Here is a 26,951-nt window from a genome sequence, read left to right on the forward strand (position 1 = left end):
GCCTAGTGCATGAATCACAAAAGGTTAGTGTACAGGTGCAGCAAGTCATTAGGAAAGCGAATAGAGTGTTATTGTTATTGTGAGGGGAATCTGATAGAAACTGACAACATTCTAACAGGATTAGACAGGGTAGATTCAGAAAGAATGTTCCCGGTGGTGGGGGAGTTCAGAACTAGGGGTCATAGTTTGAGGATAAGGGTTTTAGGACTGAGATGAGGAGAAATTTCTTCACCCAGAGAGCGGTGAATCTGTGGAATTCGCTACCACAGAAAGTAGTCGAGGCAAAAACATCGTGTTAATTTCAAGGAGTTAGATATAGCTCTTGGGGCTAAAGGAATCAAGGGAAAATGGGGAAGGTGGGATCAGGGTATTGAACTCAATGATGAGCCATGATCATAGTGAATGGCGGAGCAGGCTCGAAGGGCCGAATGGCCTCCTCCTGCTTCTATTTTCTATGTATGTTTCCATGTATGAATACAACAGAGGGAGGTCATGGTTCAATTATGCAGGGCATTGGTGAGACTGCGTTTGGAATACTGTGTCGAGTATTCGTCTTCTAATTTTAAAAAAGGACATGAATGCGTTGGAAGCAGTTCAGAGAACGTTTCCCAGATGAATGACTAGAGTGGTTGAATTGTCTGACGAGGAAAGGGTGGACAGGCTAAGCTTGAAACCACTGGAATTTGGAACCATAAGAGGCAGCTTGATTGAAACCTTTAAGATTGTGGCCAGCACGGTAGCATGGTGGTTAGCACAATGGCTTCACAGCGCTAGGGTCCCAGGTTCGATGCCCGGCTTGGGTCACTGTCTATGTGGAGTTTGCACGTTCTCCCTGTGTCTGCGTGGGTTTCCTCCGGGTGCTCCGGTTTCCTCCCACAGTCCAAAGACATGCAGGGGTAGGTGGATTGACCATGTTAAATTGCCCCTTAGTATCCCAAAAAATAAGGTAAGGTAAGGTGGGGTTATGGGGATAGGAGGGAGTGTGGGGACAGGGTGGGGGTGTGGGCTTGGGTGGGGTGCTCTTCCCAAAGAGCCGGTGCAGACTCGATGGGCCGAACAGCCTCCTTCTGCTCTGTAAATTCTATGAATCTGTGAATTCTGAGGGTTATTGACAACATCCTCTTGTGAGAGAGTCTAGAACTAGGGGTCACTGTTTAAAAATAAGGGTTCTCCCATTTGAAATGAAAAATTGAATTGAAAATGGCTCATTGTCACAAGTAGGCTTCAAATGAAGTAACTGTGAAAAGCCCCTAGTCGCCACATTCCGGCGCCTGTTCGGGGAGGCCGGTACGGGAATTGAACCGTGCTGCTGGCCTGCCTTGGTCTGCTTTCAAAGCCAGCGATTTAGCCCAGTGTGCTAAACCAGCCCCTGACATTTAAGACAGAGATGAGGAGAAATGTTTTCTCTCAGAGGGGGGTGAGTCTCGGGAACTCTCTTCCTCAAACGGCCGTGGAAGCATAATTTTTTTTAAGGCAGAGTGAGATAGATTCTTGATTAACAAGGAGGGGGACGAAAGGTCATTGGGGGGTTTGCAGGAATGTGGGCTCGGGGTTAGAATCAGATCAGTCGTGACCTTATTGAATGGTGGAGCAGACTTGAAGGGGCGAGTGGCCGACTCCTGCTCCTAATCCGTCTGTCCAAGCCAGAAAAAGCACGATGGGCTGAATGGCGTCCTTCTGTGCTGTACGATTCCACAACATTCTCCGCAGCACCAGCCTTCTCTGCACCCTCCCAAGGCCTCTTCAATCAGCGGCCTTGCTTCCTAACCAGCGAATGGGAGTGGCTTTTAATTAGCCTTCCCGACAGACTCCCTTCCTCTCTCGTTAAAACCCGACAGTGACTTCACTGGGGTTATTTGATCAATGTTTGCTCTTACAGGTCAGCCAGACCTCAGGCAGTGCTCTTGCCGTCTGGATTCTGTTGCTGGCATTGCTGGGCTCTGAATCACAGGGCCACAGGCTCTCCGCTTCCCTTTGCTGATTCACTCAGATTTCTCACATCCCACGGTTGCAGATAGGAGCCAGCTGGGAGAGTCAATCTGAGCAACTGGAGCCCCCCGCAACCCCCCCTCCCCCCTCTGGGGTAGAGGGTTTACTCAGTGACAGTGCGAAGGAGCTGGATTAACATCAGTAGCGATACAGTCAGTAACACAGGGTGCTGGGGGAGAGGGGTTACTGAGTGACAGTGTGAGGGAGCTGGATTAACATCAGTAGAGAGACAGTCAGTAACACAGGGTGCTGGGGGGAGGGGTTACTGAGTGACAGTGTGAGGGAGCTGGATTAACATCAATAGAGAGACAGTCAGTAACACAGGGTGCTGGGGGGAGGGGTTACTGAGTGACAGCGTGAGGGAGCTGGATTAACATCAGTAGAGATACAGTCAGTAACAGAGGGTGCTGGGGGGAGGGGTTACTGAGTGACAGCGTGAGGGAGCTGGATTAACATCAGTAGCGATACAGTCAGTAACACAGGGTGCTGGGGGAGAGGGGTTACTGAGTGACAGTGTGAGGGAGCTGGATTAACATCAGTAGAGAGACAGTCAGTAACACAGGGTGCTGGGGGGAGGGGTTACTGAGTGACAGTGTGAGGGAGCTGGATTAACATCAGTAGAGATACAGTCAGTAACACAGGGTGCTGGCGGGGGGGGGGGGGGGGAGGGGGGGGGGGGTTACTGAGTGACAGTGTGAGGGAGCTGGATTAACATCAGTAGAGATACAGTCAGTAACACAGGGTGCTGGGGGAGAGGGGTTACTGAGTGACAGCGTGAGGTAGCTGGATTAACATCAGTAGAGATACAGTCAGTAACACAGGGTGCTGGGGGAGAGGGGTTACTGAGCGACAGTGTGAGGGAGCTGGATTAACATCAGTAGAGATACAGTCAGTAACACAGGGTGCTGGGGGAGAGGGGTTACTGAGTGACAGCGTGAGGGAGCTGGATTAACATCAATAGAGATACAGTCAGTAACACAGGGTGCTGGGGGAGAGGGGTTACTGAGTGACAGTGTGAGGGAGCTGGATTAACATCAATAGAGGTACAGTCAGTAACACAGGGTGCTGGGGGAGAGGGGTTACTGAGTGAAAGTGTGAGGGAGCTGGATTAACATCAGTTGAGATACAGTCAGTAACACAGGGTGCTGGGGAGAGGGGTTACTGAGTGACAGTGTGAGGGAGCTGGATTAACATCAATAGAGGTACAGTCAGTAACACAGGGTGCTGGGGGAGAGGGGTTACTGAGTGAAAGTGTGAGGGAGCTGGATTAACATCAGTTGAGATACAGTCAGTAACACAGGGTGCTGGGGAGAGGGGTTACTGAGTGAAAGTGTGAGGGAGCTGGATTAACATCAGTAGAGATACAGTCAGTAACACTGGGTGCTGGGGGGAGGGGTTACTGAGTGAAAGTGTGAGGGAGCTGGATTAACATCAGTAGAGATACAGTCAGTAACACAGGGTGCTGGGGGGAGGGGTTACTGAGTGACAGTGTGAGGGAGCTGGATTAACATCAGTACAGATACAGTCAGTAACACAGGGTGCTGGAGGAGAGGGGTCACAGAGTGACAGTGTGAGGGAGCTGGATTAACATCGGTAGAGATACAGTCAGTAACACAGGGTGCTGGGGGAGAGGGGTTACTGAGTGACAGTGTGAGGGAGCTGGATTAACATCAGTACAGATACAGTCAGTAACACAGGGTGCTGGAGGAGAGGGGTCACAGAGTGACAGTGTGAGGGAGCTGGATTAACATCGGTAGAGATACAGTCAGTAACACAGGGTGCTGGGGGAGAGGGGTTACTGAGTGACAGTGTGAGGGAGCTGGATTAACATCAGTAGAGATACAGTCAGTAACACAGGGTGCTGGGGGAGAGCGGTTACTGAGTGACAGTGTGAGGGAGCTGGATTAACATCAGTAGAGATACAGTCAGTAACACAGGGTGCTGGGGGAGGGGTTACTGAGTGACAGTGTGAGGGAGCTGGATTAACATCAGTAGAGATACAGTCAGTAACACAGGGTGCAGGGGGAGAGGGGTTACTGAGTGACAGTGTGAGGGAGATGGATTAACATCAGTTGAGATACAGTCAGTAACAGGGTGCTGGGAGAGAGGGGTTACTGAGTGACAGTGTGAGGGAGCTGGATTAACATCAATAGAGATACAGTCAGTAACACAGGGTGCTGGGGGAGAGGGGTTACTGAGTGACAGTGTGAGGGAGCTGGATTAACATCAGTAGAGATACAGTCAGTAACACAGGGTGCTGGGGGGAGGGGTTACTGAGCGACAGTGTGAGGGAGCTGGATTAACATCAGTAGAGATACAGTCAGTAACACAGGGTGATGGGGTAGAGGGTTGTGATGAATGGTATCTGTATACACATGTACCTTTAATGCGTAGGCCCCTTTAAGACCGGGTTTGGAACCCTGGGGCACACCACATCCGGCTCCGCCCCCAGGAAGCTGTATATAAGGTAACGTTCAGCGGGCAGCGTGCAGTGAGCACACTTCTCGGCAGCTGTCTGGTTCTCTGGTAATTAAAGCCTTTATATTAGCAAACTCCTCTCCTGAGTCGTAATTGAGGGTATCTCAATTTAATAACCAGAGTACATCAAGATGGACAGCGGTCTAACGCCGGAGAAGCTCAATTTGGACGCTCGGTCGCCGGAGGCCACTGAAATTTTTAAATACTGGCTCCGGTGCTTTGAGGCCTATCTGAATTCCTCAGAGACTGAAGTTGACGGACCTCGCAAGCTGAGCTTACTACATGCCCAGGTGGGCCACCGGCTATCCTCCGTGATCGAGAAAGCTACGACGTACGAAAAGGCGGTCGAAATCCTACAGAAGCGCTTTGTAAAGCCGATAAACGAGGTACACGCCAGACATTTGCTCTCGACCTGCCGCCAGCGCTCCGGGGAAACGCTAGATGAATACTTGGAGAGACTCACCGCACTTGCCAATAACTGCGACCATAAAGAGGTGATGGCAGAAGTCCACATGAACTTACATATTCGTGATGCTTTCGTGTCCGGTATCCGATCCACGTACATCCAGCAGCGGCTCCTAAAAGACGGAGCGAAGGATCTCCAGGGCACGGTAACGCTCACCTCTTCCCTGGAAGCGGCCCACCATAATCTCCGCACGTACTCCGCGTCCCTTGTGAACCCCTCTCGATCCCCTCCAGACTCGGCCACGCTTCAGGCCTGCGCCGCGCGGCGACCCGCTCACACCAGGGACCCCCAATGCTATTTCTGTGAGCAAGACAAGCACTTACGCCAGCATTGCGCGGCCCGCTGCGCTATCTGTGGCGAATGCGGAAAGAAGGGGCACTTCGCGAAGGTCTGCCTGGCTGGGCTCAAAGGCCAGAAACAAAGGTCTCATCAGGCCCAGAAATCAAACTCCCGGGACCACAGGCCTCGCAACGCGGCCGCGCGGCGGCCGGACACGCCTACTTCCGACGCGTCATCGACCTCGTGCAAGTCATGGGGGTGGCCATTTTGGCAGCGGCCATCTTCAAAACTCAAAACGTGCGACCGACGGCGGCGGCCATTTTGCGAGTCCGATTGAACCGAGGACTCTGACTGCCCGCAACTAGGAGCGATCACGCTCGATCAATCTCGGCCGAAGCACCTGCGAAACTCAATGATGCAGGTTCAAATCAACGGCCGCGACACCCCCTGCCTTTTTGACTCCGGGAGCACGGAGAGTTTTATCCATCCAGACACGGTAAGACGCTGCTCCCTGCGCACCTATCCCGCCTCCCAAACTATCGCCCTCGCATCTGGGTCTCATTCGGTCCAAATCACGGGGCATTGTGTCGCGAACCTTACTATCCAAGGCGCCAAATACACCCGTTTTAAACTTTATGTCCTCCCTCACCTCTACGCCCCCCTGCTGCTCGGTCTGGACTTTCAGTGCAGCCACCGAAGCCTGGCCCTGAAGTTCGGCGGACACCTGCCCCCGCTCACGGTATGTAGCCTGGCGACACTCAAAGTTGCACCTCCCCCCTCTTCGCGAACCTCACTCCCGACTGTAAGCCCGTCGCCACCAGGAGTCGGCGGTACAGTGCCCAAGACATGACTTTCATCAAGTCAGAGGTTCAGCGGCGACTAAAAGAAGGGGTCATAGAGGCTAGCAACAGCCCTTGGAGGGCACAAGTACTGGTAGTCTGCTCCGGAGAAAAACATTGTATGGTGGTAGACTATAGCCAGACCATAAACCGCTTTACGCAACTCGATGCGCACCCACTTCCCCGCATTGCAGAAATGGTGAACCAAATCGCCCAGTATCGCGTATTCTCGACGGTTGACCTAAAATCGGCCTATCATCAACTCCCTATCCGCCCAGAGGACCGCCCCTATACGGCCTTCGAAGCAGCCGGTCGGCTCCTCCACTTCCTCAGGGTCCCTTTCGGTGTCACAAACGGAGTCTCCGTTTTCCAAAGGGCAATGGATCAAATGGTGGCTTACGGGCTACATACCCGTACTTGGACAACGTCACCATCTGCGGCCATGACCAGCAGGACCATGACGAAAACCGGAGGAAGTTCCCCCAGACCGCCCGGGCCCTCAATCTGACATACAATAAAGAGAAATGCGTGTTCCACACAACCCGGATAGCCATCCTCGGCTACGTCGTGGAAAACAGGGTTCGAGGGCCAGACCCCGACCGCATGCGCCCCCTTAAGGAACTTCCCCTCCCCCGTAGCCTCAAGGCCCTCAAACGGTGCTTGGGGCTCTTTTCCTATTATGCCCAGTGGGTCCCCAGATATGCGGACAAAGCCCGTCCACTCATTAAGACCACGGTTTTTCCCCTGACGGCTGAGGCTCAGTCGGCCTTCAGTCATATCAAGGCCAATATCATCAAGGCCGCCATGCACGCGGTGGACAAAACCATTCCCTGCCAGGTAGAAAGCGACACATCAGACGTCGCCCTGGCTGCTACCCTCAACCAGGCGGGCAGACCTGTAGCGTTCTTCTCCCGAACCCTCACCTCCTCGGCAATTCGACACTCTGCAGTCGAGAAGAAGGCACAAGCCATAGTGGAGGCTGTGCGGCATTGGAGGCGCTACCTAGCCGGTAGGAGGTTCGCCCTCGTCACCGACCAACGGTCGGTCGCCTTCATGTTCGATAACGCACAACGGGGCAAAATAAAGAATGATGAAATTCTGAGGTGGAGGATCGAACTCTCCACCTACACGTACGATATTACATATCGTCCGGGAAAGCTCAACGAGTCCCCAGATGCCCTGTCCCGCGGCACGTGCGCTAACGCGTAGAAAGACCGTCTGCGGGCCATCCACGATGACCTCTGCCACCCGGGGTTCACGCGGCTTGCCCATTTCATCAAGTCCCGCTACCTACCTTACTCCACCGAGGAGGTCAAGGCCATGACCAAGGCTTGCCAGATCTGTGCAGAGTGCAAGCCGCACTTCTATCGACCAGACAAGGCTCGCCTGGTAAAGGCCTTTGGGCCCTTTGAGTGACTAAGCGTGGGCTTCAAAGGGCCCCTCAAGTCCAGCAACCGCAACAGTTATTTCCTCACTGTCATCGATGAATTCTCCCGCTTCCCCTTCGCTGTCCCCTGCCCCGATATGACCTCAGCCTCCGTAATCAAGACACTGCACAGCTTCTTCACGCTGTTCAGTTTCTCCGCTTATATCCACAGCGACCGGGGTACATAGTTCATGAGAGATGAGCTGCGTCGATATCTGCTCAACAAGGGCATCGCCTCGAGCAGAACGACCAGCTATAACCCGTGGGGGAAACGGGCAGGTGGAGAGGGAGAACGCAACAGTTTGGAAGGCTGTTCTTCTAGCCCTACGGTCAAGAAGTCTCCCAACCACCCGCTAGCAGGAGGTCCTACCCGATGCCCTACACTCCATTAGGTCGCTCCTCTGTAAGGCCACGAACGAGACCCCTCACAACCGATTGTTTGTCTTCCCCAGACGTCCACCTCTAGGGTCTCGCTTCCACGTCGGCTGACGACTCTGGGACCAGTTCTACCCCGGAGGCACGTGAGGAGCCATAAAACAAATCCACTGGTCGAGAGGGTCCAACTACTACACGCAAGCCCTCAATATGCCTACGTCGAGCACCCCGACAGCAGGCAGGACACCGACTCCCTGCGAGACCAGTCACCCGCTGGCTCGCCCATCGACGCCCCCCTCCCCGCACCGGCTGTCGACTCCGACAGCGCCCCCCCCCATAGTGCCCCCCTCCACCCAGCCGGCGCCGGCACCAATCACCCTCGTCACTCCGGATATCCCCCCCTGCTCCAACGCGGGCCAAGGCTCAGACAACCGTGCGCCCGGATATACCACCGCCGAGGACGACCGTATCCGCCGCACAACCACCGGAGCTGAGAAGGTCGACACGGGCAAACAGACCATCCAAAAGACTGAACTTGTAACTCCATTTCACCCCCAACGGAATATGCATTTTTTTTTTAAACAGGGGGTGAATGTGATAAATGATATCTGTATACACATGTACCTTTAATGTGTAGGCTCCTTTAAGACCGGGTTTGGAACCGTGGGGGACTCCACCTCTGGCTCCGCCCCCAGGAAGCTGGAAATAAGGTTACGTTCAGTAGGCAGCGTGCAGTGAGCACATTTCTCGGCAGCTGTCTGGTTCTCTGGTAATTAAAGCCTTTGTATTACCAAACTCCTCTCCTGAGTCGTAATTGAGGGTATCTCAAGGGTTTACTGAGTGACAGTGTGAAGGAGCTGGATTAACATCAGTAGAGATACAGTCAGAAACACAGGGTACTGGGGGAGAGGGTTTACTGAGTGACAGTGTGAGGGAGCTGGATTAACATCAGTAGAGATACAGTCAGAAACACAGGGTGCTGGGGGAGAGGGTTTACTGAGTGACAGCGTGAGGGAGCTGGATTAACATCAATAGAGATACAGCCAGTAACACAGGGTGCTGGGGAGAGGGGTTACTGAGTGACAGTGTGAGGGAGCTGGATTAACATCAGTACAGATACAGTCAGTAACACAGGGTGCTGGGGGTGAGGGGTTACTGAGTGACAGTGTGAGGGAGCTGGATTAACATCAATAGAGATACAGCCAGTAACACAGGGTGCTGGGGAGAGGGGTTACTGAGTGACAGTGTGAGGGAGCTGGATTAACATCAGTAGAGATACAGTCAGTAACACAGGGTGTTGGGGGAGAGGGGTTACTGAGTGACAGTGTGAGGGAGCTGGATTAACATCAGTCGAGATACAGTCAGTAACACAGGGTTGGGGGAGGGATTACTGAGTGACAGCGTGAGGGAGCTGGATTAACATCAGTAGAGATACAGTCAGTAACACAGGGTGCTGTGGGAGAGGGGTTACTGAGTGACAGTGTGAGGGAGCTGGATTAACATCAGTCGAGATACAGTCAGTAACACAGGGTTGGGGGAGAGGGGTTACTGAGTGACAGTGTGAGGGAGCTGGATTAACATCAGTCGAGATACAGTCAGTAACACAGGGTTGGGGGAGGGATTACTGAGTGACAGCGTGAGGGAGCTGGATTAACATCAGTAGAGATACAGTCAGTAACACAGGGTGCTGTGGGAGAGGGGTTACTGAGTGACAGTGTGAGGGAGCTGGATTAACATCAGTAGAGATACAGTCAGTAACACAGGGTGCTGGGGGAGAGGGGTTACTGAGTGACAGTGTGAGGGAGCTGGATTAACATCAGTAGAGATACAGTCAGTAACACAGGGTGCTGGGGGAGAGGGGTTACTGAGTGACAGTGTGAGGGAGCTGGATTAACATCAGTAGAGATACAGTCAGTAACACAGGGTGCTGTGGGAGAGGGGTTACTGAGTGACAGTGTGAGGGAGCTGGATTAACATCAGTAGAGATACAGTCAGTAACACAGGGTGCTGTGGGAGAGGGGTTACTGAGTGACAGTGTGAGGGAGCTGGATTAACATCAGTAGAGATACAGTCAGTAACACAGGGTGCTGGGGGAGAGGGGTTACTGAGTGACAGTGTGAGGGAGCTGGATTAACATCAGTAGAGATACAGTCAGTAACACAGGGTGCTGGGGGAGAGGGGTTACTGAGTGACAGTGTGAGTCAAAATGTTAAAATGCTTTTCCTCTTACCCCAGTGTTCTGTTTCTTGGTGTCCAGTAGAGCCAGATTGTATTTGGCCACTAGATTTGGGGAGCTCAGTACGTCTCTCAGGGAGGTTCGTACCTCTCCCAGGAACCTGTGGATTAAAGAACAGCACGGAATAAATTTGAGGACAGGGTTTAGAATTCCTTCGAACACTGAGTCGTTAGCACTGTGAGTAAACGGGACGGGATTCTCCATCCATTCACGGCGGGGAGATTCTCCGCTCACGCTGGAGTGAATGGGAGATTGTGACAGAGTGCCAAATCCTCCGTCCCCACGAGCGAAGCATAGAACATAGAACATAACAGCGCAGTACAGGCCCTTCGGCCCTCGATGTTGCGCCGACCTGTGAAACCACTCTAAAGCCCATCTGCACTATTCCCTTATCGTCCATATGTCTATCCAATGACCATTTGAATGCCCTTAGTGTTGGCGAGTGCACTACTGTTGCAGGCCGGGCATTCCACGCCCTTACTACTCTCTGAGTAAAGAACCTACCTCTGACATCTGTCTTATATCTATCTCCCCTCAATTTAAAGCTATGTCCCCTCATGCTAGACATCACCATCCGAGGAAAAAGGCTCCATTGTCCACCCTATCCAATCCTCTGATCATCTTGTATGCCTCAATTAAGTCACCTCTTAACTTTCTGCTCTCTAACGAAAACAGCCTCAAGTCCCTCAGCCTTTCCTCATAAGATCTTCCCTCCATACCAGGCAACATTCTGGTAAATCTCCTCTGCACCCTTTCCAATGCTTCCACATCCTTCCTATAATCCGGCGACCAGAATTGCATGCAATACTCCAAATGCGGCCACACCAGAGTGTTGTATAGCTGCAACATGGCCTCATGGCTCCTAAACTCAATCCCTCTACAAATAAAAGCTAACACACCGTACGCCTTCTTAACAACCCTCTCAACCTAGGTGGCAACTTTCAGGGATCTATGTACATGGACACCGAGATCTCTCTGCTCATCCACACTGCCAAGAATCTTACCATTAGCCCAGTACTCAGTCTTCCTGTTATTCCTTCCAAAATGAATCACCTCACACTTTTCTGCATTAAACTCCATTTGCCACCTCTCAGCCCAGCGCTGCAGCTTATCTATGTCCCTCTGTAACTTGTAACATCCTTCCGCACTGTCCACAACTCCACCGACTTTAGTGTCATCTGCAAATTTACGCAGACTCACAACAGGGAATTCCGGCCCTAGTACAGAATGGGGTTTAATATTTGAAAGGAGATTCAGATTGACACAACACCCTCATGAAATTCGGCCCTCCCGACACCCCTTCCACTGAATGTAAGTCGGAAACACGGCAGCTGATTGGTGAACAGCAAGTCCCTATGAGCAGCAGTGTAATAATGATCAGAAACCCAAACAGAAAATGCCGGAAAGGCTCAGCGGGTCAGGCCGCATCTGTGGAGAGAGAAACGGAGTTAACGGGACCTTGCCAGCACATTTCCAGTCAGCGGCTTCTTCCCGTTCCGCAGGGGGCGGGCCACACAAAAACCCTTGACATCGGCAGGACTGGGAGGTCCCACACCAGCCAATGGTGAGCTTCCTTCAATGCTGGAGGAGGGGGCCCCGAAAATCCCACCCAACATTTCAAGTCCATATGCCTCTTTTTTTAATTTCAGAAATTGCAGCATCTGTGGTATTTTGCTTATATTCTAATAATGATCGGATGTTGACTGAGGGATAAAGTATTGGGCGGGATGGTGAGGAGAAGACCCCGACTCTATTGTGTGAACATCCAGCTGTGTGAGCATCTGGAACCTTCGATGTCCCATCTCCGAGAGTGCGACATTCCCTCTGTACTGCATGAGGAGTGTCAGGCTGCGTGATACACACAGGTCTGTGGTGTATCAGATTTGAATCGGTGCATTACTGGGTGAAAGATCCCTCGAAACACATAATGTGATAACACGCCCTGTGTTTCTGAAGTCTAATAGTCCTGCAGGTACGTACCGTGCGCTTTAGCGTGATTTACATGTGTGTCTTTGAGTCAAAGAACAAAGAACAAAGAAAAGTACAGCACAGGAACAGGCCCTTCGGCCCCCCAAGCCTGCGCCGACCATGCTGCCTGTCTAAACTGACTTTTTCTACACTTCTGGGGTCCGTATCCCTCTATTCCCATCCTATTCATGTATTTGTCAAGATGCACCTGAAACATCACTATCGTCCTGCTTCCACCACCTCCTCCGGCAGCGAGTTCCAGGCACCCACTACCCTCTGTGTAAAAAACGTACCTCGTACACCTCCACGAAATCTTGCCCCTCGCAACTTAAACCTACGCCCCCCCAGTAATTGACCCCTCTGGGAAAAAGTCTCTGACTACCCACTCTGTCTATGCCCCTCATAATTTTGTAGACCTCTATCAGGTCACCCCTCAACCTCCTTCGTTCCAGTGAGAACAAACCAAGTTTATTCAACCTCTCCTCATAGCTAACGCCCTCCATGCCAGGTAACATCCTGGTAAATCTCTTCTGCACCCTCTCTAAAGCCTCCACATCCTTCTGGTAGTGTGGCGACCAGAATTGAACACTATACTCCAAGTGTGGCCTCACTAAGGTTCCATACAGCTGCACCATGACTTGCCAATTCTTATACTCAATGCCCCGGCCAATGAAGGCAAGCATGCCGTATGCCTTCTTGATGACATTCTCCATCTGTGTTGCCCCTTTCAGTGACCTGTGGAACTGTACACCTAGATCTCCCTGACTGTCAATACTCTTGAGGGTTCTACCATTCACTGTATATTCCCTACCTGTATTAGACCTTCCAAAATGCATTACCTCACATTTGATCGGATTAAACTCCATCTGCCATCTCGCCGCCCAAGTCTCCAAACAATCTAAATCCTGCTGTATCCTCTGACAGTCCTCATCGCTATCCGCAATTCCACCAACCTTTGTGTCGTCCGCAAACTTATTAATCAGACCAGTTATATTTTCCTCCAAATAATTTATATATACTACAAAGAGCTAAGGTCCCAGCACTGATCCCTGTGGAACACCACTAGTCACAGCCCTCCAATCAGAAAAGCATCCTTCCATTGCTACTCTCTGCCTTCTATGACCTAGCCAGTTCTGTATCCACCTTGCCAGCTCACCCCTGATCCCGTGTGACTTCACCTTTTGTATCAGTCTGCCATGAGGGATCTTGTCAAAGGCTTTACTGAAGTCCATATAGACAACATCCACTGCCCTACCTGCATCAATCATCTTTGTGACCTCCTCGAAAAACTCTATCAAGTTAGTGAGACACGACATCCCCTTCACAAAACCATGCTGCCTCTCACTAATACGTCCATTTGCTTCCAATTGGGAGTAGATCCTGTCTCGAAGAATTCTCTCCAGTAATTTCCCTGCCACTGACATAAGGCTCACCGGCCTGTAGTTCCCTGGATTATCCTTGCTACCCTTCTTAAACAGAGGAACAACATTGGCTATTCTCCAGTCCTCTGGGACATCACCTGAAGACAGTGAGGATCCAAAGATTTCTGTCAAGGCCTCAGCAATTTCCTCTCTTGCCTCCTTCAGTATTCTGGGGTAGATCCCATCAGGCCCTGGGGACCTTTGCTGTTTGTAGTATATATAAATGTTTTGGAGGAAAATGTAAATGGTCTGATCGGTAAGTTTGCAGATGACACAAAGGTTGGTGGAATTGCGGATAGCGATGAGGACTGTCAGAGGATACCGCAGGATTTAGATTGTCTGGAGACTTGGGCGGCAAGATGGCAGATGGAGTTTAATCCGGACAAATGTGAGGTAATGCATTTTGGAAGGTCTAATGCAGGTAGGGAATATACAGTAAATGGTAGAACCCTCAAGAGTATTGAAAGTCTGAGAGATCTAGGTGTACAGGTCCACAGGTCACTGAAAGGGGCAACACAGGTGGAGAAGGTAGTCAAGAAGGCATACGGCATGCTTGCCTTCATTGGCCGGGGCATTGAGTATAAGAATTGGCAAGCCATGTTGCAGCTGTATAGAACCTTAGTTAGGCCACACTTGGAGTATAGTGTTTAATTTTGGTCGCCACATTACCAGAAGGATGTGGAGGCTTTAGAGAGGGTGCAGAAGAGATTTACCAGGATGCTGCCTGGTATGGAGGGCATTAGCTATGAGGAGCAGTTGAATAAACTCGGTTTGTTCTCACTGGAACGACGGAGGTTGAGGGGCGACCTGATAGAAGTCTACAAGATTATGAGGGGCATAGACAGAGTGGATTGTCAGAGGCTTTTCCCCAGGGTTGAGGGGTCAATTACTAGGGGGCATAGGTTTAAGGTGCGAGGGACAAGGTTTAGAGGAGATGTACGAGGCAAGTTTTTTACACAGAGAGTAGTGGGTGCCTGGAACTCGCTACCGGAGGAGGTGGTGGAAGCAGGAACGATAGTGACGTTTAAGGGGCACCTTGACGAATACATGAATAGGATGGAAATAGAGGGATACGGACCCAGGAAGTGTAGAAGATCGTAGTTTAGTCGGGCAGCATGGTCGGCACGGGCTTGGAGGGCCGAAGGGCCTGTTCCTGTGCTGTACTTTTCTTTGTTCTTTGTTCTATCCCTGCAAACTGAAGCAAAATACTGCCGATGCCGGAAATGTGGGGGCAAAACAAAAAGTGGTGGAAATACTCAGCATCTGTGGAGGGAGAAACAGTCTGACACATCAAGTGGTGACGATCTGAAGCATCAGCTCTATTTCCCTCTCCATAGAGGCTGCCTGACCTCTGTGTATTTCCAACATCTTCTAATCCAGGTGGACGCTCCGGTGGAGGAATCGCTCAGTGTTCGAGAAGGAACTTTACTGTCCCATATGTGACTCCAGACCCAGAGCTCTGTGGCTGGATTTCAGCTACCTTCTGAAGTGGCTTTGCAAACCAATTAGCTCTGCCAAATCCCTACAGGAAAATCAAAAAGGAATAAAACCGGATAGACCGCTTGGTATTGCTCTTGGTACTGGGATTGACAAAGTTGCACACTGCCCAGTTCACCCAGCTCGGTCCTCATCTTTCACAGCTGGGGACTTTCGAAAAATGTTAAAGAGCTGTCCCACAGACCAGCCACGCAACAGCGTGACAATCACACTCCCGGTGTAGCCACCTGGGGTGGGCACTTACAACAAGAAACATGGACGTTCGCAAACCCTAAAGGAAAATATGGACAATGTAATATTCAGGCAGGTACAGAGCCTGCATGTATATTTGTGTATATCCAACAGCATCGAAACCCCCAACCGATTAGTATTTTATTGGCCCATCTCCGTAAGACAAATGATTGATACTCAGGTAACCGACACAATCCCAGACATTTTGGCGCCACTCCCTTTACTCAGGAAGCATCAACAATAAGGTCAATGACTGCTTAGGACACGCCCAGCCATCAAGGCACCCGCCCCTTTATTGGCTCAGATCGAAGGCAGTGATCAGGAACTACCCAATCAGTGGGGTCCAAACCTAAGGACCGTCCAAAAGAGCGCGAAACCACCCCAAGGATAAAGAGGGACACCGCCATGTGTTCGATCTCTCTTGGACCTGACGCTCTGGCAACGTCCATCTCCAACTGCAGCACCACCACCAGAAGCAAGTCCAAGTGCAACGCTCGCTACCAGACGGATGATCCCAGCTGAACCGCAGTTCCTCCTCCAGACCCAGCAGGTCCAAATTCGAACAAAGGCCACTGTTCCTCCAACCTAAGCCGGGTGCCTGAAGCTAAGTACAGGTTGTCATAGTTGTTCGGTGTAGTTTAGCTCGTAGTGTTTATGTTGCATGTATAAGTTAATCTTGTGTGTAAATAAAATATTATTGATCTTGAACTAACTGGTTGTTTGGCTCTTTGATCGATAGCCGGTTGAACCTTGTGGCGGTATCATTTGATACCTGCCGACTCTGAAAGCAATAGCATATCACTATCCAGATAAAAGAAGGGCAACCTCATTGACGGCCAAATTTATAGCAAGTAAAGATAGCAACAACGGAACCATATCTTATGGATAACGGACGGGATTCTCCGGTACCTCATCCGCGTGTTTCTCAGAGGGGCACCGCTGGCTGGGAGCAGGATTCTCTCCTTCCATCGCTTGTCAATGGGTGTGGGTGTGCTGCTGGCGGCAAAGGAGAATCCCAATGGCGAGAGAATTCCAGCCAATGTCCCTGACACCACCATCAGCATCCCTGCCCCACCATGTCCTGTCCCACCAGCAGGACATTCCCAGCACAGGTTACCTTCTTCCCCCACCCTCAGCTGATGAATCAGTACTCCCCAGGTTGAACACCACTTGGAGGATACCATGAGGGTAGCAAGCCGACAGAATCCCCTCAATGCCCATCACCCAGAGTGACACGCAGCACCAGTACTGACCGAGCTGGCTGAGGCCTAAAAACACATTACAGCCAGAATTGGCCTGCTTAGGTGGTATTATGGGCCAGGGTTTAGAGAACCCCAAAGTATATCATGGAGTTCACCTGACCCACAACTTTTAATAGATTTTGGTTATGTGGAGCACAAGGGCCCACTTTACAGGTGTTATACAACAGAGAGCTAAAAGTATTTTTAAACAAAAACAATGTTTACTTTATGAATCCAGCTAACATTTTTTAAACACACAGTAAACAGTTTATGAACTACCAACCCTGACCATGTCCAAAAAGATACAATACTCTACAGATAACCTTTAATAACTTCCCCAACATCATTCACAAATCATGTGGATGAGGACCAAACAGGCTCCCCTTTCGGATTAAATGGTAATTGAACATGGCATGTCCGCGAAGGTCAGTCAACATGTGTCACGAAGGTCAGTCAGTGTGTGGTGTGAAGGTCGGTCAGTGTGTGGTGTGAAGGTCGGTCAGTGTGTGGTGTGAAGGTCGGTCAGTGTGTGGTGTGAAGGTCGGTCAGTGTGTGTTGTGAAGGTCAGTCAGTGTGTGGTGTGAAGGTCGGTCAGTGTGTGTTGTGAAGGTCGGTCAGTGTGTGTTGTGAAGGTCGGTCAGTGTGTGTTGTGAAGGTCGGTCAGTGTGTGTTGTGACGGTCGGTCAGTGTGTGTTGTGAAGGTCGGTCAGTGTGTGTCACGAAGGTCGGTCTGTGTGTGTTGTGACGGTCGGTCAGTGTGTGTCATGAAGATCGGTCAGCATGTGTCACGAAGATCGGTCAGTGTGTGTTGTGAAGGTCGGTCAGTGTGTGTTGTGACGGTCGGTCAGTGTGTGTTGTGAAGGTTGATCAGTGTGTGTCACGAAGGTCGGTCAGTGTGTGTTGTGACGGTCGGTCAGTGTGTGTCATGAAGATCGGTCAGTGTGTGTTGTGAAGGTCGGTCAGTGTGTGTCACGAAGATCGGTCGCTTTGTGCCCCGCTGGCCGGTCAGTGTGTGTTGTGAAGGTCGGTCAGTGTGTGTCACGAAGATCGGTCGCTTTGTGCCCCGCTGGTCGGTCAGTGTGTGTTGTGAAGGTCGGTCAGTGTGTGTTGTGATGGTCGGTCAGTGTGTGTTGTGAAGGTCGGTCAGTGTGTGTTGTGAAGGTCGGTCAGTGTGTGTTGTGAAGGTCGGTCAGTGTGTGTTGTGAAGGTCAGTCAGTGTGTGTTGTGAAGGTCGGTCAGTGTGTGTTGTGAAGGTCGGTCAGTGTGTGTTGTGATGGTCGGTCAGTGTGTGTAGTGAAGGTCGGTCAGTGTGTGTTGTGAAGGTCGGTCAGTGTGTGTTGTGAAGGTCGGTCAGTTTGTGTTGTGAAGGTCGGTCAGTGTGTGCCCCGCTGGCCGGTCAGTGTGTGTTGTGAAGGTCAGTCAGTGTGTGTCACGAAGGTCGATCAGTGTGTGTTGTGAAGGTCGGTCAGTGTGTGTTGTGAAGGTCGGTCAGTGTGTGTTGTGAAGGTCGGTCAGTGTGTGTTGTGAAGGTCGGTCAGTGTGTGTTGTGAAGGTCGGTCAGTGTGTGTTGTGAAGGTCGGTCAGTGTGTGTTGTGAAGGTCGGTCAGTGTGTGTCGTGACGGTCGGTCAGTGTGTGTTGTGAAGGTCGGTCAGTGTGTGTTGTGAAGGTCGGTCAGTGTGTGTTGTGAAGGTCGGTCAGTGTGTGTTGTGAAGGTCGGTCAGTGTGTGTCACGAAGGTCGGTCTGTGTGTGTTGTGAAGGTCGGTCAGTGTGTGTCATGAAGATCGGTCAGCATGTGTCACGAAGATCGGTCAGTGTGTGTTGTGAAGGTCGGTCAGTGTGTGTTGTGACGGTCGGTCAGTGTGTGTTGTGAAGGTTGATCAGTGTGTGTCACGAAGGTCGGTCAGTGTGTGTTGTGACGGTCGGTCAGTGTGTGTCATGAAGATCGGTCAGTGTGTGTTGTGAAGGTCGGTCAGTGTGTGTCACGAAGATCGGTCGCTTTGTGCCCCGCTGGCCGGTCAGTGTGTGTTGTGAAGGTCGGTCAGTGTGTGTCACGAAGATCGGTCGCTTTGTGCCCCGCTGGTCGGTCAGTGTGTGTTGTGAAGGTCGGTCAGTGTGTGTTGTGATGGTCGGTCAGTGTGTGTTGTGAAGGTCGGTCAGTGTGTGTTGTGAAGGTCGGTCAGTGTGTGTTGTGAAGGTCGGTCAGTGTGTGTTGTGAAGGTCAGTCAGTGTGTGTTGTGAAGGTCGGTCAGTGTGTGTTGTGAAGGTCGGTCAGTGTGTGTTGTGATGGTCGGTCAGTGTGTGTAGTGAAGGTCGGTCAGTGTGTGTTGTGAAGGTCGGTCAGTGTGTGTTGTGAAGGTCGGTCAGTTTGTGTTGTGAAGGTCGGTCAGTGTGTGCCCCGCTGGCCGGTCAGTGTGTGTTGTGAAGGTCAGTCAGTGTGTGTCACGAAGGTCGATCAGTGTGTGTTGTGAAGGTCGGTCAGTGTGTGTTGTGAAGGTCGGTCAGTGTGTGTTGTGAAGGTCGGTCAGTGTGTGTTGTGAAGGTCGGTCAGTGTGTGTTGTGAAGGTCGGTCAGTGTGTGTTGTGAAGGTCGGTCAGTGTGTGTTGTGAAGGTCGGTCAGTGTGTGTCGTGACGGTCGGTCAGTGTGTGTTGTGAAGGTCGGTCAGTGTGTGTTGTGAAGGTCGGTCAGTGTGTGTTGTGAAGGTCGGTCAGTGTGTGTTGTGAAGGTCGGTCAGTGTGTGTTGTGAAGGTCGATCAGTGTGTGTTGTGAAGGTCGGTCAGTGTGTGTTGTGAAGGTCGGTCAGTGTGTGTTGTGAAGGTCGGTCAGTGTGTGTTGTGAAGGTCGGTCAGTGTGTGTTGTGAAGGTCGGTCAGTGTGTGTTGTGAAGGTCGGTCAGTGTGTGTTGTGAAGGTCGGTTGGTGTGTGTTGTGAAGGTCGGTCAGTGTGTGTTGTGAAGGTCGGTCAGTGTGTGTTGTGAAGGTCGGTCAGTGTGTGTTGTGAAGGTCGGTCAGTGTGTGTTGTGAAGGTCGGTCAGTGTGTGTTGTGAAGGTCGGTCAGTGTGTGTTGTGAAGGTCGGTCAGTGTGTGTTGTGAAGGTCGGTCAGTGTGTGTTGTGAAGGTCGGTCAGTGTGTGTTGTGAAGGTCGGTCAGTGTGTGTTGTGAAGGTCGGTCAGTGTGTGTTGTGAAGGTCGGTCAGTGTGTGTTGTGAAGGTCGGTAAGTGTGTGTTGTGATGGTCGGTCAGTGTGCGTTGTGAAGGTCGGTCAGTGTGTGTTGTGAAGGTCGGTCAGTGTGTGTTGTGAAGGTCGGTCAGTGTGTGTTGTGAAGGTCGGTCAGTGTGTGTTGTGAAGGTCGGTCTGTGTGTGTTGTGAAGGTCGGTCAGTGTGTGTTGTGAAGGTCGGTCAGTGTGTGTCACGAAGGTCGGTCAGTGTGTGTTGTGAAGGTCGGTCAGTGTGTGTTGTGAAGGTCGGTCAGTGTGTGTTGTGAAGGTCGGTCAGTGTGTGTTGTGAAGGTCGGTCAGTGTGTGTTGTGAAGGTCGGTCAGTGTGTGTTGTGAAGGTCGGTCAGTGTGTGTTGTGAAGGTCGGTCAGTGTGTGTTGTGAAGGTCGGTCAGTGTGTGTTGTGAAGGTCGGTCAGTGTGTGTTGTGAAGGTCGGTCAGTGTGTGTTGTGAAGGTCGGTCAGTGTGTGTTGTGAAGGTCGGTCAGTGTGTGTTGTGAAGGTCGGTCTGTGTGTGTTGTGAAGGTCGGTCAGTATGTGTTGTGAAGGTCGGTCAGTGTGTGTTGTGAAGGTCGGTCAGTGTGTGTTGTGAAGGTCGGTCAGTGTGTGTTGTGAACGTCGGTCAGTGTGTGTTGTGAAGGTCGGTCAGTATGTGTTGTGAAGATCGGTCAGTTTGTGTTGTGAAGATCGGTCAGTTTGTGCCCCGCTGGCCGGTCATTGTGTGTTATGAAGCTCGGTCAGTATGTGTTGTGAAGATCGGTCAGTTTGTGCCCCGCTGGCCGGTCATTGTGTGTTGTGAAGCTCGGTCAGTTGCCTAAAGTGGGTCCCGATAAAATACGTTTGAAAAACACTGCCCTACAGGATGCACTGAAGGAACTCCCCAAGGTTCCTTCAGCGCTACCTCCACGCCCACGACCCCCACAATTGCTGTTCCTTCTGTCGCTTGGTCAACTAGGGCAATACGGTAGCATAGTGGTTAGCACCATTATGTCACAGCTCCAGGGTCCCGGGTTCGATTCCCGGCTTGGGTCACGGTCTGTGCGGAGTCTGCACGTTCTCCCTGTGTCTGCTCGGGTTTCCTCCGGGTGCTCCGGTTTCCTCCACAGTCCAAAAATGTGCAGGTTAGGTGGATTGACGATGCTAAAATTGTCCTTCATGTCCAAAAAGGTTAAGTGGGGGATACTGGGTTATGGAGATAGGGTAGCGACGTGGGCTTGAGTAGGGTGTTCTTTGTAAGGGCTGGTGCAGGCTTGATGGGTCGAATGGCCTCCTTCTGCTCTGTAATTTCTATGAATTCTATCCATGAACACCCTGCAACTCTCCCCCTAACAGCACAGTGTGTGTACCTTCACCACATGGATCACAGGGGTTCAAGAAGGCAGCTCACCACCACCTTCTCAAGGGGCAATTAGAGATGGGTAATAAATGCTGGCCTAGCATGTATGAATGAAAAATATAAAATATACTGTGCGTTATGGGTGTCATGTGAGAGTACGTTTACGACGTGGATGTTTAAGCAATGTACCTTTAAGAAAATAGTGGTGTCAGAGAGTGGGTGGAGCTGGGCTTTAGAACAGCCATTTTGGCAGTTTTTAGTTTCAGTTTGAAAAAGAGCTTGTGTGTGTCTGTGTGTTTCCAGAGAGCTGCAGTTTGGAGGAAAAGAGCTTGGGGAGTGTTTGTGTTTTGCAGTGAGCTGGATCTCTGCCATGAAAGACTATCTCTGGATCGTTTGGGTGATTTCAACTCATAATAGTAAAGCCTTTAACCTGATGCGATTCTGTTTAAAGATTTTAAGTCTCTTGGAAGTTTGAAGGAACATTTTAAGGAATTATTTACTGTTGCAATATTTTCTGAGTTATCTTTGAAGTAAGGGGTGTTAAGAGATCCAATGTTTATTTAAGATGTGAAGTTGAGTTCATGGAATAAACAGTATTTTGTGTTTAAAAACCCACGTGTCCATAATTGTAATCCCACACCTAGGGAACAAGCCGTGTGCTCGGAAAAGCAACAAATCCATTAAAGGGGGAGGTTGGTTGAACTCCACGATACATTTTGGGATTCTGAAAACGCCTCGCCCATAACATGGGTATAACATGCTATAACTATTATATAATAACACACCAGGTATCACGGTGTAGCACACATCTGTGCAAACTGTGGGGAAAACATTCCTGAATAGCACTTCATAATATACAATTTGCTACTTGTTATAACTGTCTATATTAAATAACATGCGTGGGTTATTGGGCATAACGCTGTGTCTATCCTACAATAACACATCATTTGGTACTTTATTGTAACATTGTATATATTTGATAATGCACTGTGTTAGGATATAAATAATGTATCTTATATTGTAACATATTGTGCGTTGTTATACAGTACATAAAGGAGTGTTCTCCCCAGTAACACACAACTATCACTCCTGTATATATAAGGCAAGATTCCTTTGGGATAATTCCTTCAAATGATTCCCAGTGACTCAGATCTCTATAAATACTCTGGTTTATGTGCAGTCTTTCCTGCCAATCCAAGTGTGACTGTGTTTTGCCGGCTGTTTGCAAGCACTGAACCGTGGCACTTCCAGTAAATCAGGCCGAGGGCTAGCAATCAGGAAATGACCCAACTGTTGCCAAGGCTTCTGACCCTTATCCTGGCTAATAGCACGGAATGTGCTGGGACTCGCTGAGGACTGCGGTGCTTCCAAGCTCAGGCTGTCTGCCGAGGAATGTAATGCACTTCCAGTACACATTTATTAAAGGTACATCTTTTGTTCTCCTCGTGTCTGCGTGGGTTTCCTCCGGGTGCTCCGGTTTCCTCCCACAGTCCAAAGATGTGCAGGTTAGGTGGATTGGCCGTGCTAAATTGCCCTTAGATTAGGTGGGGTTACTGGTTTACGGGGCTAGGGCGGAGGTGTGGGCTTAAGTAGGGTACTCTTTCCAGGAGCCGATGCAGACTCAATGGGCCGAATGGCTTCCTTCTGCACTGTAAATTCTATAGAACATAGAGAACATAGAAAAAATACAGCACAGAACAAGCCCTTCGGCCCATGATGTTGTGCCGAACTATTGTCCGAGATTAAGAACAAATTAATCTACACCCCATCATTCTACGTAATCCATGGACCTATCCAATAGCCGCTTGAAGGTCCGACTCAACTACTTCCACAGGCAGTGCATTCCATGCCCCCACTACTCTCTGGGTAAAGAACCTACCTCTGACATCCCCTCTTCCACCATTCACCTTAAATTTATGTCCCCTTGTAATGGTTTGTTCCACCCGGAAAAAAAGTCTCTGACTGTCTACTCTGTCTATTCCCCTGATCATCTTATAAACCTCTGTCAAGTCTCGCCTCATCCTTCTCCGTTCTAATGAGAAAAGGCCTAGCACCCTCAACCTTTCCTCATAAGACCTACTCTTCATTCCAGGCAACATCCTGGTAAATCTCCTTTACACCTTTTCCAAAGCTTCCACATCCTTCCTAAAATGAGGCGACCAGAACTGCACACAGTACTCCAAATGTGGCCTTACCAAAGTTTTGTACAGCTGCATCATCACCTCAAGGCTCTTAAATTCAATCCCTCTGCTAACGAACGCTAGCATGATTAGTCAGTGGAAATAACTTGTAAGTTATTTGAGGTTCTAGTTAGATCCCATGTAGAGTGTTCAGTTCCAAGGCACCGTGCCTCAGGAAGGATTGCTGTTGACTGTCCTTTGATCGAGGATGATATTTCATCCAATGGCATGAGTTTCTGCCATGGGTCTTCATGTGGCTGAACAAGATGATTCTCCACCCGAAGATCTTTGGTCACATGGGGCACAAAATCCCCCTGAGGTAGTAGGATCCGGAAAGCAGGATTTATTTCCTTTTCTGTCCCTCTCTGCCGTGGCTCTGCTGGGATTCAGAGCATGATGCAGCTTGATGGACAAGTTGTCTCCATTTTGAATGATTGGTAGTAAGCTCCTCCCACCCAGTAATGTCAACGCTGCCGCATTTCAAGGAGAGTTTGTGGGGACTTCCTTTTCCTCCAAAAGAGCACATGGAGTCTTGATGTGAGCAGATGTCCACTTACTTTGAATACCTCAGTTGGCATACCATATGCATCAAGACCTGGACAACATTCAATCATCAGTGGCAAGTAACATTTGCACCACACAAGTGCCAGGCAATGACAGTCTCACACAAGGGAGAATCTTAACCATCTCCCCTTGACAATCAATGGCAACATCATCACAGAATCGCCCACTATCAACATCCTGGGGGTTACCATTGACCAGAAACGGAACTGCACTAGCCATATAAATACAGAATTTTCCAGTCCTTCACTCTGGTGTGATCTTCCAGACCCGCCAATGTAAACAGAGAGTTCAGCGGTTCCCTGTCCCCACCATGGCAACGTCTCCACCAATCCGAGTCTATTTGCCAACCAATCAGAACTTCCTTCACCTCCAGTATAAACTGTTGTCTTCCCCTTATATCGGTATCCTTGCAAGGTGTCCTGATGAGTACAAGACAAAAAACTTTGACATGTCTCTGTTTTCAGCGTTACTCAAGATCTATACTACCCAATGACCATTAAAGCATTCAACTGGGTTGACACAGCGAAACTTTTGCAGGGAGTCCAAAACAAGTGGGATAGGTTGAAAATTAAAGCTGAAATGATTGGTGATCCCTCATTCATGAGAAAGAATGTCCAAGAATGGCTGAGGAGAACAATTTAGGATCTTAGGCTTGAAGACCTGTGGGGCGGTTGTTGTCCTTTGTCGTCATGTGGGATGCCTGGTCGTGCAGCATAGAAACATTGAAAATAGGAGCAGGAGGAGGCCATTCGGCCCTTCGAGCCTGCCCCGCCATTCATTATGATCATGGCTGATCATCCAACTCAATAGCCGAATCCTGCTTTCTCCCCATATCCTTTCATCCTCTTTGCCCCAAGTATATCTTTGACATTTCTTCTTGGGACGTGGACATCGTGGGCTGGGCCAGCATTTGTTACCCCATCCCTAGTCCCTTGAAGTGAGTGGCTAGCTGGGCCACTTCAGTGGGGAGCAGTTATGAGTCAACCACATCGCAGTGTGGGTCTGGAGTCACATGCCATACTAGGCAAGGACGGCACATCTCCTAGTGAGCCAGATTCCCACAATTGATCATAGTTTCATGGTCATCGTTAAGACTTTTAATTCCAGATTTTTATTAAATTCAAATTCCACCATCTGCCCTGGTGGGATTCGAACCTGGGACCCCAGAGCAGTACTCTGGGCCTCTGGATTATTAGTCCTCTGGCAATAGACTGGGTGGCACGGTATCGTAGTGCTTAGCACTGTTGCTTCACAGCGCCAGGGTCCCAGGTTCGATTCCCAGCTTGGGTCACTGCCTGCGCGGGGTCTGCACGTCCTCCCCGTGTCTGCGTGGGTTTCCTCCGGGCGCTCCGGTTTCCTCTCACAAGTCCCGAAGACGTGCTGTTGCGTAATTTGGACATTCTGAATTCTCCCTCTGTGTACCCAAACAGGCGCCGGAATCTGGCGACTAGGGGCTTTTCGCTGTAACTTCATTGCAGTGTTAATGTCAGCCGACATGTCCTCCCCATAATATCAAACTGCTTCTTGAAAACATACAGAGTTTGGGTCTCAACTGCTTTCTGTGGCAGTGAATTCCACAGGTTCACCACTCTCTGGGCGAAGAATGTTTTGCCCATTTCAGTCCTAAAAGGTCAACCCCGTGTCCTCAGACTGTGACCCCTGATTCCCGGACTCCCTAAATCCCCAGGTAATTCAAGAAATTCTCGGCACAACATCGTGGGCCGAAGGGCCTGTTCTGTGCTGTATTTTCTAAAGGTGCAAGGCTTGAATTAAAGGACTGTGTTACCCTTCAAGGGACAGTCACCACATGGAGTTAAATGCAGATCGGTCACTGTGCGACAGAACAGGTTTGAGCGGCTGAATGGCCTCCATTGGCTCCTGTGTAAGGGCAGGACCCGACAGTTATTGTCCATCCCAGACTACCCTTCGAGTAGCTCGCTAGGATCTAATAAATTGGTGTGGAAAGGCTCCCGTGCGTCGGCAAGAGAGAGAGAGAAGCAAGGGGTTACAGGACTGTTGTCCATCGTAGCTGGTGTGTATCGATCGTTCTGCCACCTCCTGATCTCAGTGAACAGATAGAGCTCCCAGCTCTCCAGGATTGGCCTAGAATCTCCAGGAGTTGGGGCTCAATCACTAGGACACTGCTGTGTGGACACTGCTGTGTGTAACCCCAGAAATAATCTGAGGGACATTGAAAAAGAATGCAGTTTCTGTCAATTTCTTTGAATGTTGCTCTTTGCCAGAAATTGATGAGAAATGTTGAAGATGGGATAAACTGGCTGTTTAATTAGGGTCAAGCATCATGCAACTGGGTCAGGAATAATGGCTGGGTCGTGGGGGAAGGTCATTGGGATGAAACCTCCAGGAATACATTCAATCGCAGTTGGCACCCCTACCCCCTATATATTATCAGGGATTGATGCTGAACATGAATCTTGAGGGGAGAAAATGCTCAAGGAAAGAGGGTGCATGAATAGAGAGCTCTTGGGCGCGATCTCACCAAATTGGAACAGACACCTGTGACAAGTGTGTTTAGCTGGGTGTTTCCCAGTGCACGCAGTGCCCACAAACACCACGCAAACTCCTGGGACTCCTTCAATTCCGGGCCTCAGTGGGGAACTCTCCATCGGGGCCGCACTCAGTCCCGTTTCCTGCACTGAGGAGCTCCGCTCGCCATTTTAAAATGGTGTCCCGATCTCTCGACCACACCACAAAACCCCTGGACCTCCCCGCAAAGCCACATCTGACTTATGAGGGGGTCCTGGGGGGGGCCACCCTCACCCCGCCTCACACACGCAGGGCGCTCCGTGGGCCCGGTCCTTGGCATGGGAAAAATGGCGCCTGGCACCTTGGCACTGCCAGGCTTGCAGTGGTGCCAGGTGGCAGGGTGCCCAGTGGGCAAGCACCTGGGGGCCTCTGATCCCCTGGGAGATTCCCACAAGTGCTGTTCCATCTAGTCCCCCTTTGTGAGGATTGACACTCGTCCAAGGTCTCTGAGGCGAAGGGGTTAGATCCCAACGTCACGGGTAAATCATATTAAACTGAGACTCGCTACCTCGCTCTGATATGCAGATGTACAATATAGGCGGGGCTCAGCTCGTGACATCTCGCGAGATGGCGGGTTAGATCTCGTGAGGCGCGTTGAGCTGGGCAGATCCAGAAGAGGGTTCTCCGGGCTTCTACTGGCCATGTCATGTCGCCTTTCGGGCACAG

At 50.5% G+C, this 26,951-nt stretch overlaps 1 protein-coding gene across 1 annotated transcript in view; it reads right to left on the reverse strand.

Annotated features, from left to right (window-relative positions):
* Positions 1-26,951, reverse strand: part of dysf (dysferlin, limb girdle muscular dystrophy 2B (autosomal recessive)) — a 427,787-nt gene that overhangs the window by 357,961 nt on the left and 42,875 nt on the right. Inside the window, exon 4 of the mRNA XM_072497740.1 lies at positions 10,083-10,188. Coding sequence (XP_072353841.1) covers positions 10,083-10,188 — 106 coding nt within the window. The remainder of the gene's footprint in view (positions 1-10,082; positions 10,189-26,951) is intronic.

The sequence above is a fragment of the Scyliorhinus torazame genome, chromosome 3, assembly GCF_047496885.1.
Source record: "Scyliorhinus torazame isolate Kashiwa2021f chromosome 3, sScyTor2.1, whole genome shotgun sequence".
Classification (NCBI taxonomy): domain Eukaryota; kingdom Metazoa; phylum Chordata; class Chondrichthyes; order Carcharhiniformes; family Scyliorhinidae; genus Scyliorhinus; species Scyliorhinus torazame.